Source organism: Amblyraja radiata, chromosome 18, assembly GCF_010909765.2.
Source record: "Amblyraja radiata isolate CabotCenter1 chromosome 18, sAmbRad1.1.pri, whole genome shotgun sequence".
In the NCBI taxonomy this organism is placed as follows: Eukaryota; Metazoa; Chordata; class Chondrichthyes; order Rajiformes; family Rajidae; genus Amblyraja; species Amblyraja radiata.
Window position 1 is genome coordinate 14774444 of NC_045973.1, and position 20696 is coordinate 14795139.

General features: G+C 43.2%; 1 protein-coding gene across 6 annotated transcripts in view; it reads right to left on the reverse strand.

The window, feature by feature from the left end:
• chl1 (cell adhesion molecule L1 like) overlaps positions 1-20696 on the reverse strand; it is a 649066-nt gene that overhangs the window by 330428 nt on the left and 297942 nt on the right. For all 6 annotated transcript variants that reach the window (XM_033036735.1, XM_033036736.1, XM_033036738.1 and 3 more), the window contains 4 exons: positions 14457-14588; positions 9718-9861; positions 4815-4926; positions 2822-2988 (listed from right to left, as the gene is read on the reverse strand). In XM_033036735.1, the coding sequence (XP_032892626.1) occupies positions 2822-2988; positions 4815-4926; positions 9718-9861; positions 14457-14588 (555 nt within the window). The remainder of the gene's footprint in view (positions 1-2821; positions 2989-4814; positions 4927-9717; positions 9862-14456; positions 14589-20696) is intronic.

Genomic DNA, 20696 nt, shown 5'->3' on the forward strand with positions numbered 1-20696 from the left:
TCTTGTCTGGGTTTTTTGCAGATCAGGGTAAATGTTTCTAAATTGGCTTCCTTGAGAAGTCCTGTTTGAATACAATGCATTGAGCTGCTGTATTATTGGGTTAGGGAAATGTCTGTTATGTACGGGGTTAATCGATATCTGTAATTGGATTGTTCAGAGACCACCCCCATGTGGTTCGGCCCCTCGAGGTCCCGGGACCTATAAAAGTCCACTTCCACGAGGTCCCGTGTCGATCTTCTGGGAGCGCGCTTGGGACTGCGTGACTTTCTGGAGTGTCTCTGTTTGAGCGAGGCCGAGAGGGCTTGATCAGGCAGATACAAGGATCGAACCCGTGGTGGGAAAGGTACAGTAGTTGAACTGTAATTGTGTTTTGTTAAAATAAAGATTAGTTGTTCTTGATTCAGTGATTTTTGACTGAAACTAGACTGGGGGGGAAGCCGAGAACGAGCAATTTACAACCTCAGGAGATATTAGAAAACTCAGACTGGATAAGCAAGTTGCAAACTGATTTTTACACAGACAGTTAAAAATGACAGGAGCAGAATTAGGCCATTCGGCCCATCAATGATCATGGCTGATCTATCTCTCCCTCCTAACCCCATTCTCCTGTCTTCTCCTCATAACCCCCGACACAGGGGTCATTAGTTTAGTTTAGTTTAGAGATTCAGTGCAGAAACAGGCTCACCCAGCCCACGCAGACCAGTGTTCACCCATACCCTTGTTCGATCCTATACACTGATGCCAATTTACTAGAAGCCAATTATCTTACACATCTTTGGAGTGTAGGGAGAAACCGGAGCACCCGGAAAAAACCCACACAGACAAAGGGAGAACATAAAAACTCCGTACAGCCAGCACCTGTAGTCAGGATCAAACCCAGGTCTCTGGCACTGTAAGACAGCAACTCTATGCTGTGCAACTGTGCGGCCCCAACACCTTGTTAAGAAAGAAAAGTCAACTGTCCTTTCAGAAAAAAAAAATGAGGAAGCAGAGCAAAGGATATAAGTAGCAAGTTGGTAGCTCTTTAATAAAGCATTGTATAGAATAAAAAGCTGAATGTATGGAGTCTTGGTGAAGCCACATTTGATGTACTGAGTACTGTGCTGGTCTCCATTGTACATAGGAAAGAAATGGAGAATGTACAACAATCATTTCCAAGGCCAGAGAGATTAGAGCTAACAGGAAAACACTGAATAGGTTTGGACTATTCTTTAGAAAAGAAAATACTAGCAGGTAACTGACCTAAGGCCCTTTAAAAACATGAATGAGTTTTAAAAGGTAACAGAATATAACCAGGGACCAGAAATACAGGATAAACACAATTAACAAATCCACTGAAGAAGTAAGAGGAAATAAGAGAAAATCTATTCTAAATGGTGGCTGAGGCAAATTGATGAGATCAGGAAAACATGGAAAAAAAATCGAAATACACAGAGGCTAAGGTGAGGAATGAGCAATGGAGGTAACTTGTGTTGAACATCAACAGCAGAAATGGGGGAGCTATGTATAAACACACCTGTAATTTCTACATGGTGAAACCAAAATGTATAAAAATGGCCTTTAATAAAATCTGACAATGTGCACTTAAACGCATGTGATTTTTTTCTATTACAAATCTCAAATTGTGGGGTACAGAGGCAAATAAATAAATGATGGGTCTTTGTCCCAAACATTATGGAGCGCACTGTAGGTTCTGCAACCAGTCTGTCTGAACAATTCTCGCAACTGCCAAACAAGAGGGTTTTAGTTTAGTTTAGAGATACAGCAGGGAAACAGGCCCTTCGGTCCACTGAGTCCACGCTGACCAGCGATCCCCAAACACCAACTATCCTACACACACAAGGGACAATTTACATTGCCTTCATCATTTACCATTACAATTATACCAAGCCAATTAACCTGCAAACCTGTACATCTTTGGAGTGTGGGAGGAAACCGGAGATCCTGGGGAAAATACACGCTGGTTACAGGGAGAACGTACAAACTCCATGCAGTCAGCACCCATGGTCGGGATCGAATCCGGGTCTCTGGCGCTATAAGGCAACAACTCTACTGCTGCGCCATCGTGCCCGGTAAAAAAGTAGTATAACTATTTTACAAACTTTTCAAAGAACAAAATGAAGACTCAATGTTTTCATAGGATTTTGATGCTAAACATTAAGATACAGTTTACCCTCGTTACTACAGACCTGTTTATAATGGATTTTGGTTATAGTGGACAAAATCTGTAACCAAGGCATCCGTTCATATCAGGCGGTCAAGTTCGGCATTGGGCCTTGGGCTGTGCGGTTTTTACAATCTCTTTCACATAACATAGGCATTTTATAAGGTTACAAAAATTCCAGGATTGTAAATAGTTAAACAACCTCAAAATGGAGATTCATTGTATGTCTGATGGTTAACCTCCCAGTGATAGCCCAATGCAGTGTTGATCGTGATGCTTGTTTGTTTGCACAATTGAGCAGCCGTGTTATATTAAAAAATCACTTCCCACCTAAAGACTGCAATTTCAACACTAAGCATTGGTCGTCAGTGTAAAAAGGCCTAAAACTTGAGAACGGATTCACCAAAAAGACGGTTACATTGCATTAAGATTCACAAGGCGGACATTTTAAAATGAGGGAGAAGAAGAGAAAAATGATTGATTGTTGATACTAAATGACAATTATTTCCTATACAGCCCTTATTTCTTTTAAAGAATCAATTAAAATCAAAGAAGATTAATTAAAATTGCTACATTATTGTTTAAAATAGTGCAGGTATAGATTAACAATGTGATCGATTACATTAAAAAACTGCTAAATAAACTAAATCAACTTACCCCTGACTTTTAACATGCAGGTAGTTGTATCATTTCCCATTTCATTTATTGCCCAACACGTGTAGAATCCAGCATCTTCCCTCTGAACATTATTTATTTCCAAAGTATTATTTTTGTGCACAAGATAATTAGAGCCCTCAAGTGGTGTTTCCATGTCTTCCTTTAGCCTACCAAAAACATGGGTAAAGATCATGTTTATTTTTAATTTATAAATAGTGTAACAATGGTGATGCATAAAGTACTAGGGTTTAACATTTACATTACGTTTTAGAGCAGAACTGATTATTTTTTTATTCAATTCATTAAAAAGTCTCATATATGCAATACTGATAATTGGAATTTATATTTTCAAAGCATAAAAACACAGAACATAGGTACAGGAGTAGGCCATTCGGCCCTTCGAGCCAGCACCGCCAATCAACATGATCATGGCTGATCATCCAGAATCAGTACCCTGTTCCTGCTTTCTCCCCATTTCCCTTGATTCCGTTAACATGTTACATTATGGAACATTCAGTTCTCATTCAGTAACATCCCTTCAGCAAACAAAGTCTTTCGGGGTGCTAACACAGACTTTTAGTAATCTGTGTGATTTGGGTGTTGCTTACTCCAGCAAAGGTCTTGCAATGGTCATCCAAAGCTTTAAAGGCCTGTCCAACTTAGGCGATTTTTTCGGCGATTGCCGGCAACAGTCACAGTCGTAGCAGGTCGGCTGGAGTTGCCCTACGACAACCTACCACCTAGTCGACGTCAAGCTACATCAACTGGCAACCAAATTCTTTGCGACTTAGGACGTCCACCTACGACAACCTACAACCACACCTACGACAGCCTACGACCACACAAGCGACAACCTACGACAACTGAAGTCACCCTACATCCATCCACGACAAGTTACGAGCCTGTCGGCGACAACTGAAGACAATTCAGTCGCCGGTACCTGTCGCCGGTTGACGTAGGTAGTCGCCAAAGGAATTCACCAAAGTCATCACCCGGCGACAACCTGCGTCATCCTACGACAGCACCTATGACAGGAGAAGACGAGCTACGTCTTCACACGTCTTCACGTCTTCACACTGTGTTTTTGATTTTCTGTTTTTGGATTGAATTCTGTTTTTAATTTGTGTCATTGTGATGTCTTTAATTACTTGTTTTACTCCGATTATATGTTTTTATTCCGATTACTATGTAAGGTGTCCTTGAGATTTTGTATGAAAGGCGCCCATTAAATAAAATTTATTATTATTATTACGTCAAGCCCACAGTCGCCGAAAGGTTTTGAACATTTCAAAATCCAGCGGCGACAAGAAAAAAGTTACGACTCTTTAGACGACTTGATGGGACAACTCACGACCATACAGGTGTCACCCCACGACCATGTGGCGACAGCCTAGTCACCTGTAGTCGCCGAAAAAATTGCCTAAGTGGGACAGGCCCTTTAGTGCATCCAGCACATAACGCTGGATCTTCAACCAAGTCAGTCTGCAGCACTTGCATGTGAGCAATACCATGTTCTGGAAGGCCTGTGATCTTCAGACAGGTTGGAGGGTGTTGACGGTTTGCCAGCAGCAGGTGATATTTGTCTCATGTTTATCCCTGGCAACTGCCTGTATTGTACTGAACCCTCCATAATGCAGCAGCTCAGCTAGAGGGGACAGACCTCAACAAATATCCACCTGCATCTCATCCACGACTTTCCCGGCGAAATTCACAGAGGAGATGATTAATGGTTTCCATTTCCAATGCAGCCATCATGAGAAGGGTATGTGGTGCTGTCAATATACGCTGACATACAGGAATGATTGGGCGCAAAGAGCCTTTCTCACCATCAACCAAGCAAAGTCTTGGTGGTTGTTTGAAAGCCTTGGTGATGATGCTTTCTGCCCAGTGACTTGGATAGTCTGGTCGAGGTTAGACTCCGCCAGATCCATTGTTTTCATAGATGGTAAAATTGTACAACATATATTTTCTTCTGGATGAAACCAGTTCTTACCAGAATACAGTGGGTATAGGAGAGCCGAACACTTTACAGTGGAGACGAGTCACTCCCCCTTCTATTGCAATGTATCGTTGATTATCAGGAGTCAGCATCATCGGGGCAAGATCTGTCAGTGAATAGTGATAGAAAAGTAAAATTAAACACAAAAGGATCATTTCCTTCACTTTGAGGACATCTAAATGTTTGAAGCTTAATGTTATTTTAAGTATGTTCTTTTTTTGCCATTTACCATTCCTGAGATTGAAATGACTGGAACAATAATGCTGAGCTTGAAACTACAGAATAGTATAAACAGCCATCTGATGCGTCTATTTCGTATAAGCATTGAGAACTGAGGTGCTGCACTCCATCTGCAACTTCAGTAGGAATTGTGTGTGCTTCTAATATATGACCATGAGGTTAACTAGTTCATTCTTGATGCCTACGTTCACTCCATGAAAACAATGTCCCTCTTCCAGTTTACCTCTCCAGGAGGAAGTACACTGGTGCCTTTTCTTGCTTCTATTTGGCTTGCTTATGCCCCTGTCCCACTTAGGAAACCTGAACGGAAACCTCTGGAGACTTTGCGCCCCACCCAAAGTTTCCGTGCGGTTCCCGGAGGTTTTTGTCAGTCTCCCTACCTGCTTCCACTACCTGCAACCTCCCGAGAACCGCACGGAAACCTTGGGTGGGGCGCAAAGTCTCCAGAGGTTTCCGTTCAGGTTTCCTAAGTGGGACAGGGGCATCTTGCCATAGAGGGAGTACAGAGATTGTTCACCAGACTGATTCCTGGGATGTCAAGACTTTCATATGAAGAAAGACTGGATAGACTCGGCTTGTACTCGCTAGAATTTAGAAGATTGAGGGGGGATCTTATAGAAACTTACAAAATTCTTAAGGGGTTGGACAGGCTAGATGCAGGAAGATTGTTCCCGATGTTGGGGAAGTCCAGGACAAGGGGTCATAGTTTAAGGATAAAGGGGAAATCCTTTAGGACCGAGATGAGAAAAACATTTTTCACACAGAGTGGTGAATCTCTGGAACTCTCTGCCACAGAAGGTAGTTGAAGCCAGTTCATTGGCTATATTTAAGAGGGAGTTAGATGTGGCCCTTGTGGCTAAAGGGATCAGGGGGTATGGAGAGAAGGCAGGTACAGGATACTGAGTTGGATGATCAGCCATGATCATATTGAATGGCGGTGCAGGCTCGAAGGGCCAAATGGCCTACTCCTGCACCTATTTTCTATGTTTCTATTAGACTCACTGCATTCAAGCTGAGTTCCAGATTATTTGACACATCTTTAATTGGTTGTAAAAATCTTCCAAAACATGTAATTCTTAATCAAATGTCAGCAAGACCCATTTAATTTGTTTTGCACATCAAAGTCACGATTTGTAGTGGGTAATCAAATGAATGAAACACCACTCCGATGCTCGATAACCTTTAGATAGACCAATTCACTCAAATTATTCATCTCATCAACAAATTTCAAAGAATTACAGCCCAAAATAAACTGATGCTTTTATTTAAGTTAACGGCATGAAACATAATCTGATTTAGACTTCTTAAATGCCCTTTTATTTTTCATTACACAAAGGAAGCAATAACTTTATTTAAAAGATTAGATTTTCTAAATATGTACCTTCAGAATAAAATAGCAAATATTTCACAACCTTCCAAATTGATGTTTTAAGTTGTATCGCAAGTAAAACAAGCTCCCTGGGTAATCTTCCTGCCAATTCTAAATGTTTCATAATTTTGATAAACCTTTAGACAAATGAAGGCAGCCTTGTGGATGAGGAAGGAGCAAAGTTCATTGGGATTAGAGTGTCTTGAAAAAATAGGTCGATACCCTTCATACAAAATGCCTGATTGCACTGATGGCTGGCTGGTGGGTCAATAGAGAACTGCCTGTCAATTTAGAGTTTAGTTTATTATTGCAGTGTACACAGCAGCATGTCATGACATGAACATGACACGGTGGTGCAGCGGGTAGTACAGCAAACCCGCAGCTTCAGCGGCCCAGGCTCGAGCTGCTGTGCGGAATTTGCACCTTCTCTCTGTGAACCACGAAGGTTTCCCCCAAGAAGGCTCCAGTTACTAACGTCAGTAGCCCTGACCCCATGTGCGGAAGGGTAGTTGGACAATTGGGGAGCAGGTGAATCGGTTAATGAGAGAGAGCAGGTTAGAGGGAAATGAGTTGGAATTGGGATGGTTGGGAGATCTGAGAGCTGGCTCCTATATCATGAACATATGAAGAATATGAATATATGAGAAAGCAAAAGAACATTCTGGAAGTCAGGTCGTATCCTGCTGAGCCAAGGAGCAAGACACAATTCATCCCTTCAGTTTTACTCCAGGCAAAGTTGGTATAACCAACACAGACCTGTTCACGAGAACAAGACTAATGACTATTAATAAAATTGTAACAAGGCTTTTGTTCATGTTTAAATGAGATTGAATTGACGTTTCAATCATTTATGTTCGTTAATGGTGCTCCAAGTGAATTTATTATTTTTAATTTTTATTCGTTATTGTTTTAATCATTTTAACTTTTAGCAACCGTTGATAAATGTCTGTCATCAGAGATGTTTGAAAAGGTCTAATGAAGGCAGGAGCTATCAAAAGGTCATTGGGACTGGCTGTGGGAGGCACATCAGTGTAAGGGGTCGCAGAGAACTGATGGGAAAATTGACACAAAATTCTGGAGTAACTCAGCAGGATTGACAGCATCTCTGGAGAGAAGGAATGGGTGATGTTTCGTGTCGAGACCCTTCTTCTGTAGAGATAAGGAAGTGTACGGTGTGAGAATGAGACATCATAGAGAGTGGAGATCAAGGGAAATGTAAACCAGCATCTGCAGTTCCTTCTAGAGAACGGATGGGGTTAGTATATTAAAAATAGACCACTAACTGCTTGGGAACAGGTTTGCTAAACATGGTGGCAAAGAACAGCTTCTGAACTCAAGGTTACAAATAGTGCTTGATACATCCTATTCACTCTACGTAGATAAGGAAGCCTGCTTTTTAGCAGTGTGTTCTCTGTGAATGTCCGGTGTCTTGTCTGCTAGTCATGTTCAGTCTTCAGTCCTTGACTTGTAATTCTAATATCTTTGTTTGGTTAGTCATGAAAATTTTCAGTTTTTAGTTAGGATTTGCAGACATTTTAATGCTTTGATCTGATGCCGTAAACCGTTGTGCCCGAATAAAAAGTTTTAAATGCTACTTCTGGACTCGACAAATCATTGAGAATTCAGTGATCCTACGCACAGCTACCACTGCCCACAGCCAAGCTACAGAATGGACCAGACTGTTAAACCATTGAGGCTGTGGTGCTCCTTGCAGTTGTGAGAGATTGTTACAATCAACTGATTAGACTCACATCAAGGGTGTGAGGTGGCGGTGCGAGTCAGAATCCAGCAAAACCTGGCCCATTTCACAATTTGGAAAATATCACTTTTTGTTCCAAATGAAGTCCAATCCATTGGATGTTTTACATTTTTTGTTTAACATTTTGAAAAATATTAAGGAGTGAGTTGATGAACAACACCTCATATTCTACTTGGACAGCTTACAACCAAACAGTATAAACAATGAATTCTCCAATTTTAGGTAACTATATCTGGACCCTTTCCCATGCTCTCTCAACCCCTCTCCCCTCTGCCCCTGGACTCACACCTATTTCTCCCCTCCACCTACATTCCTTCCTCTAGCTTCACAATTCATAAATCTTCAATCCCTTTGTTTCACACATGCTGCCCTTTCATCCTTTGTCCAACCACCTGCCTGAAAATAAAACAGCTCCTCACTTGCATCAACCTATTTCCTGCCAGCCTTTGTCCTAACCCTCCTCTTGTTCAACTTTCTTTCCTCCTCCCCCACTTAGAATCAGTCTGAAGAAGGACAAACCAAAACAACATCTATCCATGTTCTCCAGGGATGCTGCTTGAACCATTGAGTTGCTCCAGCACTGTGTCTTATTTTACACAATACTTCGAAAGATCAATTGGATACAGAAGAATGTTGCATATTAAATGTGATAGCAAGCACATCAGAGAAATGTTTCTAGATCATGGAAGAGTTTCTGAAACAGGAACCTTTTATCCTCCTCACAGGAGGATCTTATTGAGGTGTATAAAAACATGAGAGGAATAGATCAGGGAGACGCACAGTGTCTCTTACCCAGAGTAAGCAAATCAAGGACCAGAGGACATTGATCTGCAGTGAAGGGAGAAGAGATTTAATAGGACTCTGAAGTGTAACTTTTTCACAGAAAGGGTGGTGGGTGTATGGAACAAGTTGGCAGAGGAGGTAGTGGAGGCAGGGACTATCCCACCATTTACGAAACAGTTTGACAGGTACATGGATAGGACCGGTTTGGAGGGATATGGACCAAATGCGGGCAGGTGGGATTAGTGTAGCTGGGACATGTTGGCCGGTGTGGGCAAGTTGGGCCGAAGGTCCTGCTTCCATATTGTATCATTCCATGAAGCTATGAGGAATGGGAAAAAAAAAACATATTCCGATTTGTGTTTAATCATTGCACTCTACATCCACTGCAACATTAGCATTGTTATCAATCCATTAACAATAGCATTGCACTTCTTCCCCTGAAGAGGTGCAATGTGAAATTTTACATATACATTTTGGGAATGTTTTAGTTTTGAGTCGCCTTTCAATTCATGATATACAAGGGTTCCGAAATCAGGGTATTATTGTACTAGACTTGAGAATTACTTTTCAAAATAACCAGCCAACATATTGACGCAATGTACAAACTTTAAATGCAGTACCATCCCAATGGCATGCTTTCACATTTATGAACTGCACTTTCAGGAACTAATTGAAAAAGTAACTTGAGAAATCCTATTTCAGTGGTGTAATATGCACGATAAACAATCATCCACATTAGTACTTACTCAGGACATTGACAATTGCGTTGGCAAGAATGGATCCATGTTTATTAGAGGCTTCGCACTGATAGACTGCACTGTCATTCAGCTGCAGATTTGTGAGAGTGATAACGCCCGGAGAAATCTTGCGATTTATTGCTGGAGGTGTCTCTGTAATACATAAAAATTTATTTCTTATTAAGGCCCATCAATTTTGGTGCAGAACAATTTTCATTTCATGCAACTATTGATTTCCAGTGACAAATAATGGTGAGCAAATACTGAATGCAGCTACTTCGATTAACTCAAGGAGGTGTTACAAATGAACTGTGATAGCTCCTTTTTGGTTCATCAGTTTTAAACCACAAAAGCTAACCCAGCATCTTTCTCATTATTATAGTCATTTACTTGTTCAACAAATTTTCTTCAAACTTTCAAAGCATTTTTGCTTTGCTTTGTGATACAAATCATTCAGTGCCAATTTGTTGAAAACTGATCATTATTGAAATTAAGCAACTCAGGGACAAGATGTTGAAACAAAGAAATGCAGATGGTGGTTTATATCAAAGACCGACCCAAAGTGCTGGAGTAACACAGCAGATTAGATAGCATCTCTGGAGAAAAAGGATAAGCAACGTTTCGAGTTGTGACCCTTCTTCAGAATGGGCCCCAACCCTTAGGTCCCAGAGATCTTGGTCGAGACCCAGTTTGAAGAAGGGTCCCGACCCAAACGGCACTTATCGTTTGGGTCCAGGGATGGTGCCTGACCCACTGAGTTACTCCAGCACTTTGTGTCTAACAAAACAAAATCTGCATGAATCAATAGGTATGCCTTTGGCTTTGTTGCATTTGTATTATCTCCATCGAACCTCAACCCAGTCCACTGTCTTCTTCGCCTAACCTTCACCCCAAGCGTAGAGGCCAATATCCAATGGTATGGAAAATAAGAAAAACTCCTGCAGTCTGTGGAAATTTGAAATAAAACAAAACAGTAAAATGTAAATACTCAGCTGATCAAAGTATCATCTGTGGAAAGAGAATCAATATTAACCTTTCAGGTCACAGAACCTTTGTCATAACTAGGAAAGGGACAGGATAAAAAGGTAACACTAAGTTGCAGAGACAGTGCAGTGAAATTAATAGTTCTGATACAGGGTCTCTATCAGAGTTGATCATTTTTGCTCAAAGTCATCCATCTGTAGTTCAGATTTTTCCACTCGACCAGTGCAGCCTGACTTGCTGGGCATGTCCAACAATACATGCCATAATCAATCAATCATCTGGAACATGGTCCCACCATCAGCCATATCTTCTCATCTCCACTCCTTTCCACCCACCGCAGAGACAGCTCCCACCCAAACCACCCCATCACCACATACTTTCCTCAACAATCACAGCAGATGTAACTCCCTACAACTCCTCCCTCACCTCCATCCAAGTGCTCCAGCAGCCCTTCCAGGTGAGACAGATAGACACATGTACCTCTTCAAATCTCGTTGACTACATTTGGTGTGCCTGAGGTAGCCTATTTTACATTGGCAAGACCAGTGTACACTGGACGACCATTTCACTGAGTACTTGCATTTGGTTCGCCAAGGCCTGATGGATCTCTGGGTTGCTAGAAATTATAACTCCCATTTATCATGCCAGCCTTCCTGTCCTGGGCCTCTTTCATTGCCAGTGAGGCCTCCTACAAACTGGAGGAACAGCAGCTCACATCCCACTTGGGTAACTTACAACCCATTAGTGTGTATATTAAATTCTTCAAGTGTGAGTAACACCTTGGAGTCCCTCTCTCTTTCCAGTGTATCTCACCCACCCCAATCCAGTGCCTACGTATTTCTCCCACTGTCCTGCCCTTCTTTGCCCCCCCCCCCCCTTCCATAGACATCTCTCCCTCTGGCTTGACATTTCACTCCCATTCTCTCTTCATTTGACACCCTTGTGTCTACTTTTCACCGAGAGCCATTGTCCACCAATCTGCCAACCAAACCCTCTGCACCTCCATCTACCTGTCCTTGGCAAGGTTTCTCCTGCCCCCACCTCTTCCAACTTTCTCCACCGCTACTACATTCAGCCTGAAGAAGAATCCTACCTCAAAACGTCACCTGTCCATTCCCTCCACAGATGCTGCCCGACTCGCTGAGTTACTCCAGCACTTTGTGTTTCACCCTCTAAATTTTCCGCTTACACATTTGATCCAACCTCACCAGGTCAGAGGGGGGCACAGTGATGCAGCTGGTAGAGCTGCTGCCTCACAGCGCCAGAGACCTCATGTGCAGTCTGTGGGGAATTTGCACATTCTCACAGCGACCGTGTGGTGCCCCGTTTCCTCCCGCATCCCAAAGACGTGCAGGTTTGTAGGTTAATTGGCCTCTGCAAATTGCCCCTAGCGTGTGGGAAGATGGAATAACATAGAACTAGTGTGAATGAGTGGTTAGTGGTTGACGTGGACTCGATGGGCTGAAAGGCCTGTTTGCATGCTGTATCTCTAAAAAATAAAAAAATAAAATATATATTCCCTTAAATCCTGTCCATTGCTTCCAGGTTCCACTCTGATGCTTAAAATGACTTTTTTTTTTTTAAATCACTTCTTCCCAGTTCTCATGAAGTCTCAGATTTAAAATGTTACCTCAGTATAACCTACTGAATGTGTCCAACATTTTCTGTTTTCATTACAGAACAAAATCCTGTCATCTGTTTAAATCAGGAATCCTGCACAGTGGCCCAGCTAATTATAATAGAACAAGAACACTGAAAATAACACAAATAATATTAACCTTTGTTTGGCCTCATTTCCACTGACATCTTTCTTTAAAGATAAGGCTGTTCGAGTCTGCAGAGCAAACAATGTTAGCCTGTGCAGTCTCCCCGCTGTACTCGATTATGGAGAAACAGCATCAATCTCAATCACAGTGAGGGCCATTAATAACACGCTGAAAGAACAGCGACAATTTAGAGACAACCCTGCTGCCCTGCTCCATGCCACGATGCAGAGAGAAATGCAGTCAATGCACCTGTTGACATGGTACAAAATAAATGCAACTAGTCACTAGCCTTTCTGAAGGACAAAACACTAAATCACAGGATTTTTGAAAAACTTGAGTGGGCATGAGGAAGGAGAGGGACAAAGGGACTGCGGGGAGGGGGGGGGGGTGAGGACAAGGCAATGTGGGAAGAGAAGTCCATGGAGGGGGCAAAAACCAATCACTTCCCCATTATAATTGTGCAGCTTTCATATTGTATAAAAATACTCAAACCTTGCTTATGCCTTCAGGCCCTCAAGTATCAGATCCAGCCAGGTGTAATTAAAAACAACTGGGAAAATCGATCGTTGCCTCTAACCTCAGTGAGAATGACTTATCTGACATGATTCTCCAACTGAAACGATTGATGGTTAGGGGGGGGGGGACTGTGGTTGGGTGGGGGAGGGAGGGTGTAGGTGGTGGTGTTCTGGAAGTGGGGGGGGGGGGGGGGGTCTGATCCTTAATATTTAACAGGGCCTCGGGGTGCAGAAGGAACATATTGTGGATCAAGCAAAGTAAGACTCGCCTGTGAAAAAGGCGATAAAAATCTCAGCAGCCAGCTTAGCCGCAACCTTGCCTGTCAAAACAGCAAACCAAAACTTAAAAACTAAAACACTTCCATACTCACAAACATTTCCAAACCTATCAAAACACCAGAGGAAATTGAAGCAAATAAATATATAACCATTCAAATAGAGTGGCACCATGGCGTAGAAATAGAGTTGCAGCCTTACAGTGCCAGAGAACCGTGTTTGATCCGGATGCTGTCTGTACAGAGTTTGTATGTTCTCCCTGTGACCCAGTGTTTTCCGGGTGCTCCGGTTTCCTTCCACGCTCTAAAGACGTACAGGTTTGTAGGTTAATTGGCTTCTGCAAATTGTAAATTGTCCCTAGATTGTGGGATAGTGATTGTGGATTGATCGCTGATCGGCGCAGTCTCAGTGGACCGAAGGGCCTGTTTCCACACTGTACCTCTAAATTCTAAATCCAGCTGGGAAAAGCAGCTCCAAATGGGTTTCTCCACTGCAAGTGTCAGGGAATGTCAACATTGTCCTACCCCTACCCCCAGGCTGAGTTCCAACAGCAGGACGCAGCTCTTGCTCTTCCCGGTTCATATGCGCATGTGCAGAACTGCAGAGGTTGCTGCTAGTTCATATTGGTGAACCATTCCAGTTTCATTGATGTCACCCCCTAATGTCAATGCCAATATCCTTTCTACTTCATCTGATCTTTTCGTAATTCCACATTCCGAAGGTAGCTGAATCTTGGGCAGAAGGATCACACACACGTCCGTTTGGCCTTCTGAGCAACATTCATAATAAAGGCATAAAAGATAGTTAATGCAAACTGGACACCTGAGGTTTGAAAGTTTAGTTTAAAAATATTTAACATTGGAGGAATGTTAGAAGTTCGAAAAATTCAATAGTACCAAGTAAAAATTCAGAAAACAATTCTTTAACAGACATTTGAAACATGGAGGCAGATACCAAACAATCAGTATCAGAAACAAGATGGACTATTCCAATTTTGTGATAAAAAGTTGGTTGTTTGACTTTGAAGACCTGATGCCAATCCAAATATCTTTCCAATAATCCTATGCAGACTGAAGAAAACAGCTCCTTTAAACTCCCTTCAACCATTTTGTTGGATTACTTTTCAACTTCAACACAGATCCTTGTCCATGCCTTGTTTTTTTTCTTCTCCCGATGCAACTTATCTGTACCAACAAATATTCCTTACCATCGAGACGCTTCCCATTCACTTTCCATTGGACTTCAGGTCGTGGATTACCATCCACCTCACATTCCAATACAGCATTTTCTCCTGAAAAGTATACTTTGCTGTTGGGTTTTTTGATCCAGTAAGGAGCAGCTGTAAAAAAGATAACATTGGAAAAAATGAAGGAAATATTTGTTATTGACTTTATTGATGTAGAAAACGGTAACCCGCATCATGAGCATATATAAGACTATCTCAACGTACGGTATTAGACTCTCATATTTTTACATCAGTAAAGTAATCTCTTTAGTCAGTCAAGGATTAATCATCTTCTCAATTCCTCTAGAAACTCCAGAACCACTCAAGTAACTCCAGAGCTACTCATAGGTCATAACGTCAGAAGGGATAGGAGTAGAATTAGGCCATTCGGCCTATCAAATCTACTCCGCCATTCAATATCCACTGACTTGGTCTCCTCAGCATACTGTGGCAAATAATTCCACATATTCACCGCCTTCGGACTAAAGAAGTTTCTCCTGATCTCCTGCCAAAAAGAGCGTCTTTTGTATTCTGTATCCTTTAATACTCAGTAAACTCTGCACCATCTTGGGCAAACATTCATTCCCTCCACCACAGTCAGACTGAGATTTTTGATTTGGCAAATGTGCAATATATACTTGTCTAGATGACTCCAAACACCCAAATCTGCAGCATCTATCACTGGGAATGACAAGGGAAGCAGACACATGGAAATGTCACAATGTCCAGAGTCACCTCCCAGTCACACACCATCCTGAGAATGTATCACCTTTTCTTCATTATTGCTGGATTTGGATCCAGATACTGGAATTCCCTTGCCAACAACACTGCAGGGAGCTTTGAAGGCCACGACTACGAATGGTTCGACAGCCCCGACCACGGGAGAATAAAGAGGGAGAAGATTGGACTTTATTACCTTCCATCACAGTGAGGAATGCGGGGAGACATTGTGGCGGATGTTTATGTTAAATTTTATTTTCCGTGGCTGTGTGTATTGTTGCTTTTCACTTAGTATGGCAACTCAAATTTCACCTTACCTTAATTGGTATGTTTGACAATAAACTGACCTTGAAATCCTGAACTTAACTATATATTACTAAAAGTCTGTTCTTGACCGGTTTTGGCCATCTGTGCTGCGATTTCCGAGAGAACGCCGCCACCTACGGCCGTCATTTTTGGCCACCTCGCTCAGAGCCCCCCTCCACCGCATGTGTGCCGAGGATTTTTCCCGTCGATTAAAAATGACAGAGATATTAATGTTTTTACAAAATTCCCCATTCTCTCTGCTGCCCCCGCTGGCGGCAGGCGGGAGGGACTATAAAACCAGGAAGTGGTGTGCCTCACTCACTCTTCAAGATGGAGGAAGGCAGAGGGTCATATTTCTCTGAGCTGTGAATAACACTGAACACATGTCTACTCAAATTTAAGTGCCCTTAGTGGTTCTAAAATGCTTGCAGAATGTGTCTATTGGTTCTAAAGCTTGCAAAAAAATGTCTATTGGTTCTAAAGCTTGCAAAAAAATGTCTATTGGTTCTAAAGTTTGCAAAAAAATGTCTATTGGTTCTAAAGCTTGCAAAAAAAATGTCTATTGGTTCTAAAGCTTGCAAAAAATGTCTATTGGTTCTAAAGCTTGCAAAAAAATGTCCATTAGTTCTAAAGCTTGCAAAAAATGTCTATTGGTTCTAAAGCTTGCAAAAAAATGTCCATTGGTTCTAAAGCTTGCAAAAAAATGTCCATTGGTTCTAAAGCTTGCAAAAAATGTCTCTTGGTTCTAAAGCTTGCAAAAAATGTCTCTTGGTCCTAAAGCTTGCAAAAAATGTCTCTATTGCTTCTAAAGCTTGCAAAAAATGTCTATTGGTTCTAAAGCTTGCAAAAAATGTCTATTGGTTCTAAAGCTTGCAAAAAAATGTCTATTGGTTCTAAAATGGTTCATACTAGCACTCCAGAAAGCACCCCCCCCCCCCCTATTCTCCTCCCTCCCTCCCTCCTCCCTCCCCCCCTGGTTGGCTTGGCTTGGGTGTGTCTTGAAATTGAAAGGCACTACTTACTGCAAATGGGGTGTGTGGGTGCATTGGCCTGAAGTTGAAAGGCACTACTTATTGCAAATTGTGGCTTGAAGTTGAAAGGCACTACTTACTGCAAATGGTGGCTTGGGTGTTTTGGCTTGAAGTTGAAAGCACTACTTACTGCAAATGGTGGCTTGGGTGCTTTGGTTTGCAGTTGAAAGGCAGTACTTACTGCAAATGGTGGCTTGGGTGCAATGGCTTTAAGTTGAAAGGCATTACTTACTGCAAATGGTGGCATGAAGTTGAAAGGCACTACTTACTGCAAATGGTGGCTTGGGTGCTTTGGCTTGAAGTTGAAAGCACTACTTACTGCAAATGGTGGCTTGGGAGCTTTGGTTTGAAGTTGAAAGGCACTATTACTGCAAATGGTGGCTTGGTTGCTTTGGCTTGAAGTTGAAAGGCACTACTTACTGCAAATGGTGGCTTGGTTGCTTTGGCTTGAAGTTGAAAGGCACTAACTGCAAATGGTGGCTTGGGTGTGGCTTGAAGTTGAAAGACACCACTTACTGCAAATGATGGCTTGGGTGTGGCTTGAAGTTGAAAGACACCACTTACTGCAAATGGTGGCATGAAGTTGAAAGGCACTACTTACTGCAAATGGTGGCTTGGGTGCTTTGGCTTGAACTTAAAAGGCACTACTGTAAATGCACTTGCTTCCTGTTTGCACTGTATATTGATTTTAGATAAAACGCTACCACATACGGCTGTGATTTTTGGCCATCTTACTCAGTCCCCCTCTGCTGAGCACGTGCAGAGAATTCTTCCCATCAATGAAAAATAAAAGTGTTATTAGTTTTTTTTTAAATGTTGAGAATCTCTCTCCTGTCAATCACTCCATGAGAGCCACACCTTTTCCGGTGGGGGGGAGGGGTTATAAAACCCGGAAATGTGGGTGTGGCTCAGTCTCTGCAAGATGGAGGAGGGAGAGGTCACGACTCGCTGTCTTTAGTGGCTTTGCACCCTACTTCAAATGGTATGAAACTGCACTTGAATTTGGTTGCCTTGCACCCTGCTAGAAGTGGTAAGAAACTGCACTTGAATTTGGTGGCCTTATACCCTGCTTGAAATAGAATTTCAAGGATTAGCCGTGAGTCAACTACCAGCCCACCAGCCGTGAGTGAGTGAGTTGCCAGCACAACAGGCTTGATTGACTGAGACGCCAGCCCAATAATCCATTTGGCGCACAATTTGCATACTAGCCCTCTGGAAACCAGTCCCTTCAGCCCATAACACCCATACTAGCGTTCCAGAAAGCCCCCCCCCCCAACTGGCCACCAATATTAGAATTGCTGGAGAGGTGGAATATTGCGTTGGATGACCAGCCCTCCTGTGTGATGCTGGGACACAACGGGTCCCACTTAGTCTAGTCAGTTATATGAGGTACACAAACATGCTGGAGAAACTCAGCGGGTGCAGCAGCATCTATGGAGCGAAGGAAATAGGCAACGTTTCGGGCGTGTCTCCGGAGACACCGAAACGTTGCCTATTTCCTTCACTCCATAGATGCTGCTGCACCCGCTGAGTTTCTCCAGCATTTTTGTGTACCTTCGATTTTCCAGCATCTGCAGTTCCTTCTTAAACACAGTTATATAATAATAATAATAATACATTTTATTTATGGGCGCCTATCAAGAGTCTCAAGGACACCTTACAAAAATTGAGCATGTAGAGGAAAAACATGTAAGGGGAATGAAATAAATAGTAGAGACATGACTAGTACACAAAGTAAAGACAGAATTCAATACAAAACACAGTATGAGGCAATTAATAGAATAGAATAGAATAGTTTCTTTATTGTTATTGTAACATGAACCATGTACAACGAAATTGTAAAATGTCAGCCAGTCAGTGCACCATTCAAACATTTCTAAAAGCTAACGATACATACAAGGTAAAATATTTAAAAAAGATAAACAACTAAAATAAATATCATAAAAATAGCACGCATAAACACCCAGCCCTACATCCTTCTGTCGATTTCACAGTCTCTTAGTATGTATCGCCCCTGCGTTCCTTGGCGGCTACATTTAGTGCCTTTATAGCAGTGGGGTAAAAACTGTTTTTAAGTCTGTTTGTCCTTGTCCTTGTAGATCTGTACCGTCTGCCTGACGGTAACAGTTCAAACAGGGAGTGTCCGGGGTGGGAAATGTCCTTTATAATACTCTGGGATTTTTTGATGCAGCAGGGAACTGTGTAAGTCCTCCAAGGTAAGGAGAGGGCAGCCGACAATCCTCTGGGCGTTGTCAATGGCCCTCTGGAGCGCTTTCCTCTGAGCCGCTGTGCAGCTGGTGTACCATACGCATACACAGTATGTTAGGATGCTCTCAATGGAGCACCGATAAAAGGACAGCAGCAGTCTCTGAGTGATGTTATTCTTCCTGAGCACCCTCAGGAAGTGCAGTCTCTGCTGGACCTTTTTCAGCAGCGCAGAGGTGTTCACGCTCCACGTCAGGTCCTCCTCAATATGGATTCCCAGGAAGCGGAAATCCGCCACCCTATCCACACAGTCCCCTCTGATAATTAATGGTACCATGTCCGTTTTATTCTTCCTGAAGTCTATTATTATCTCTTTGGTCTTTAAGGTGTTGAGGAGCAGGTTATTTTCTCCACACCACACTGTCAGCACAGATGAAAAGGGACGGGGACGTGGGGCTAAGGATAGGCAGAGGTGAAGAGATGGGTCTTGAGGCGGGACTGGAAGATGGTGAGGGACACGGAATTGCGGATCAGTTGGGGGAGGGAGTTCCAGAGCCTGGGAGCTGCCCTGGAGAAGGCTCTGTCCCCAAAACTGCGGAGGTTGGACTTGTGGATGGAGAGGAGACCGGCTGATGTGGATCTGAGGGACCGTGAGGGTTGGTAGGTGGAGAGGAGGTCAATGAGATATGGGGGGGCCAGATGGTGGAGGGCTTTGTAGGTGAGGATCAGGATTTTGTAGGTGATCCGGTGGGAGATGGGAAGCCAGTGAAGTTGTTTGAGGACCGGAGTGATGTGATGCCAGGATTTGGTATGGGTGATGAGTCGGGCGGCTGCGTTCTGGACCAGTTGGAGTCGGTTGATGTAGGTGGAGCTGATGCCAAGGAGAAGTGAGTTGCAATAGTCCAGTCGGGAGGAGATGAAGGCACGGATGAGTCTTTCAGCAGCGGGTGGTGTGAGAGAGGGTTTGAGTTTGGCGATGTTGCGGAGATGAAAGAAGGAGGTTTTAATGACATGGCGGATGCGAGGCTCAAGGGAGAGGGTGGAATCAAAGATCATGCCAAGGTTGTGGGCCTGGGGAGATGGGGAGACAGTGATGCCGTCGATGGTGAGAGTGGGGTTATTGATTTTGCTGAGTGTGGCTTTGGAGCCTATGAGGAGGAATTCTGTCTTATCGCTGTTGAGTTTGAGGAAATTATGTTGCATCCAGGTTTTTATAGCTGACAAACAGGAGTTGATATGGGAGAGGGGGGGGGTTGTGGGGGGATTTGGTGCCAAGGTAAATCTGGGTGTCATCAGTGTAACAGTGGAAGTCCAGATTGAAGTGGCGGAGTATCTGACCAAGGGGGAGGATGTAGATGATGAAGAGGAGGGGGCCGAGTACGGAGCCTTGGGGAACGCCTTGAGTGACTGCGGCTGTAGCAGAGGTGTGGTTGTGGAGAGAGATGAAGTGGGATCTGTTGGAAAGGTAGGAACGGAGCCAGCTGAGTGCAGAGCCTTCAATGCCGAGGTCTTTGAGTCTGGTGAGCAGGATGTTATGGTTCACTGTATCGAAGGCTGCGCTCAGGTCGAGGAGGATGAGGATGTTGAGGGAACCAGTGTCAGCAGAGGTGAGGAGGTCGTTGAGGACTTTGAGGAGAGCAGTTTCTGTGCTATGGAGGGGGCGAAAGCCAGATTGGAGGGGTTCAAGTAGGTTATACGCAAGGAGGTGGGATTGAAGTTGCGACGCAACGATACGCTCCAGGGTTTTTGAAAGAAAGGGGAGGTTTGAGATCGGGCGGTAGTTAATGAGGGAGGAGGGATCAAGACCAGGTTTCTTTAAGATTGGTGTAACGGCAGCAGTTTTGAAAGCGGAGGGGACAATTCCTTGGGACAATGAGGAGTTGAAGAGATTAGTGAGGTAGGGGCAGAGAATGGGGAGGCAGGACTTCAACAGGGGAGTGGGGAGAGGGTCGAGGGAGCA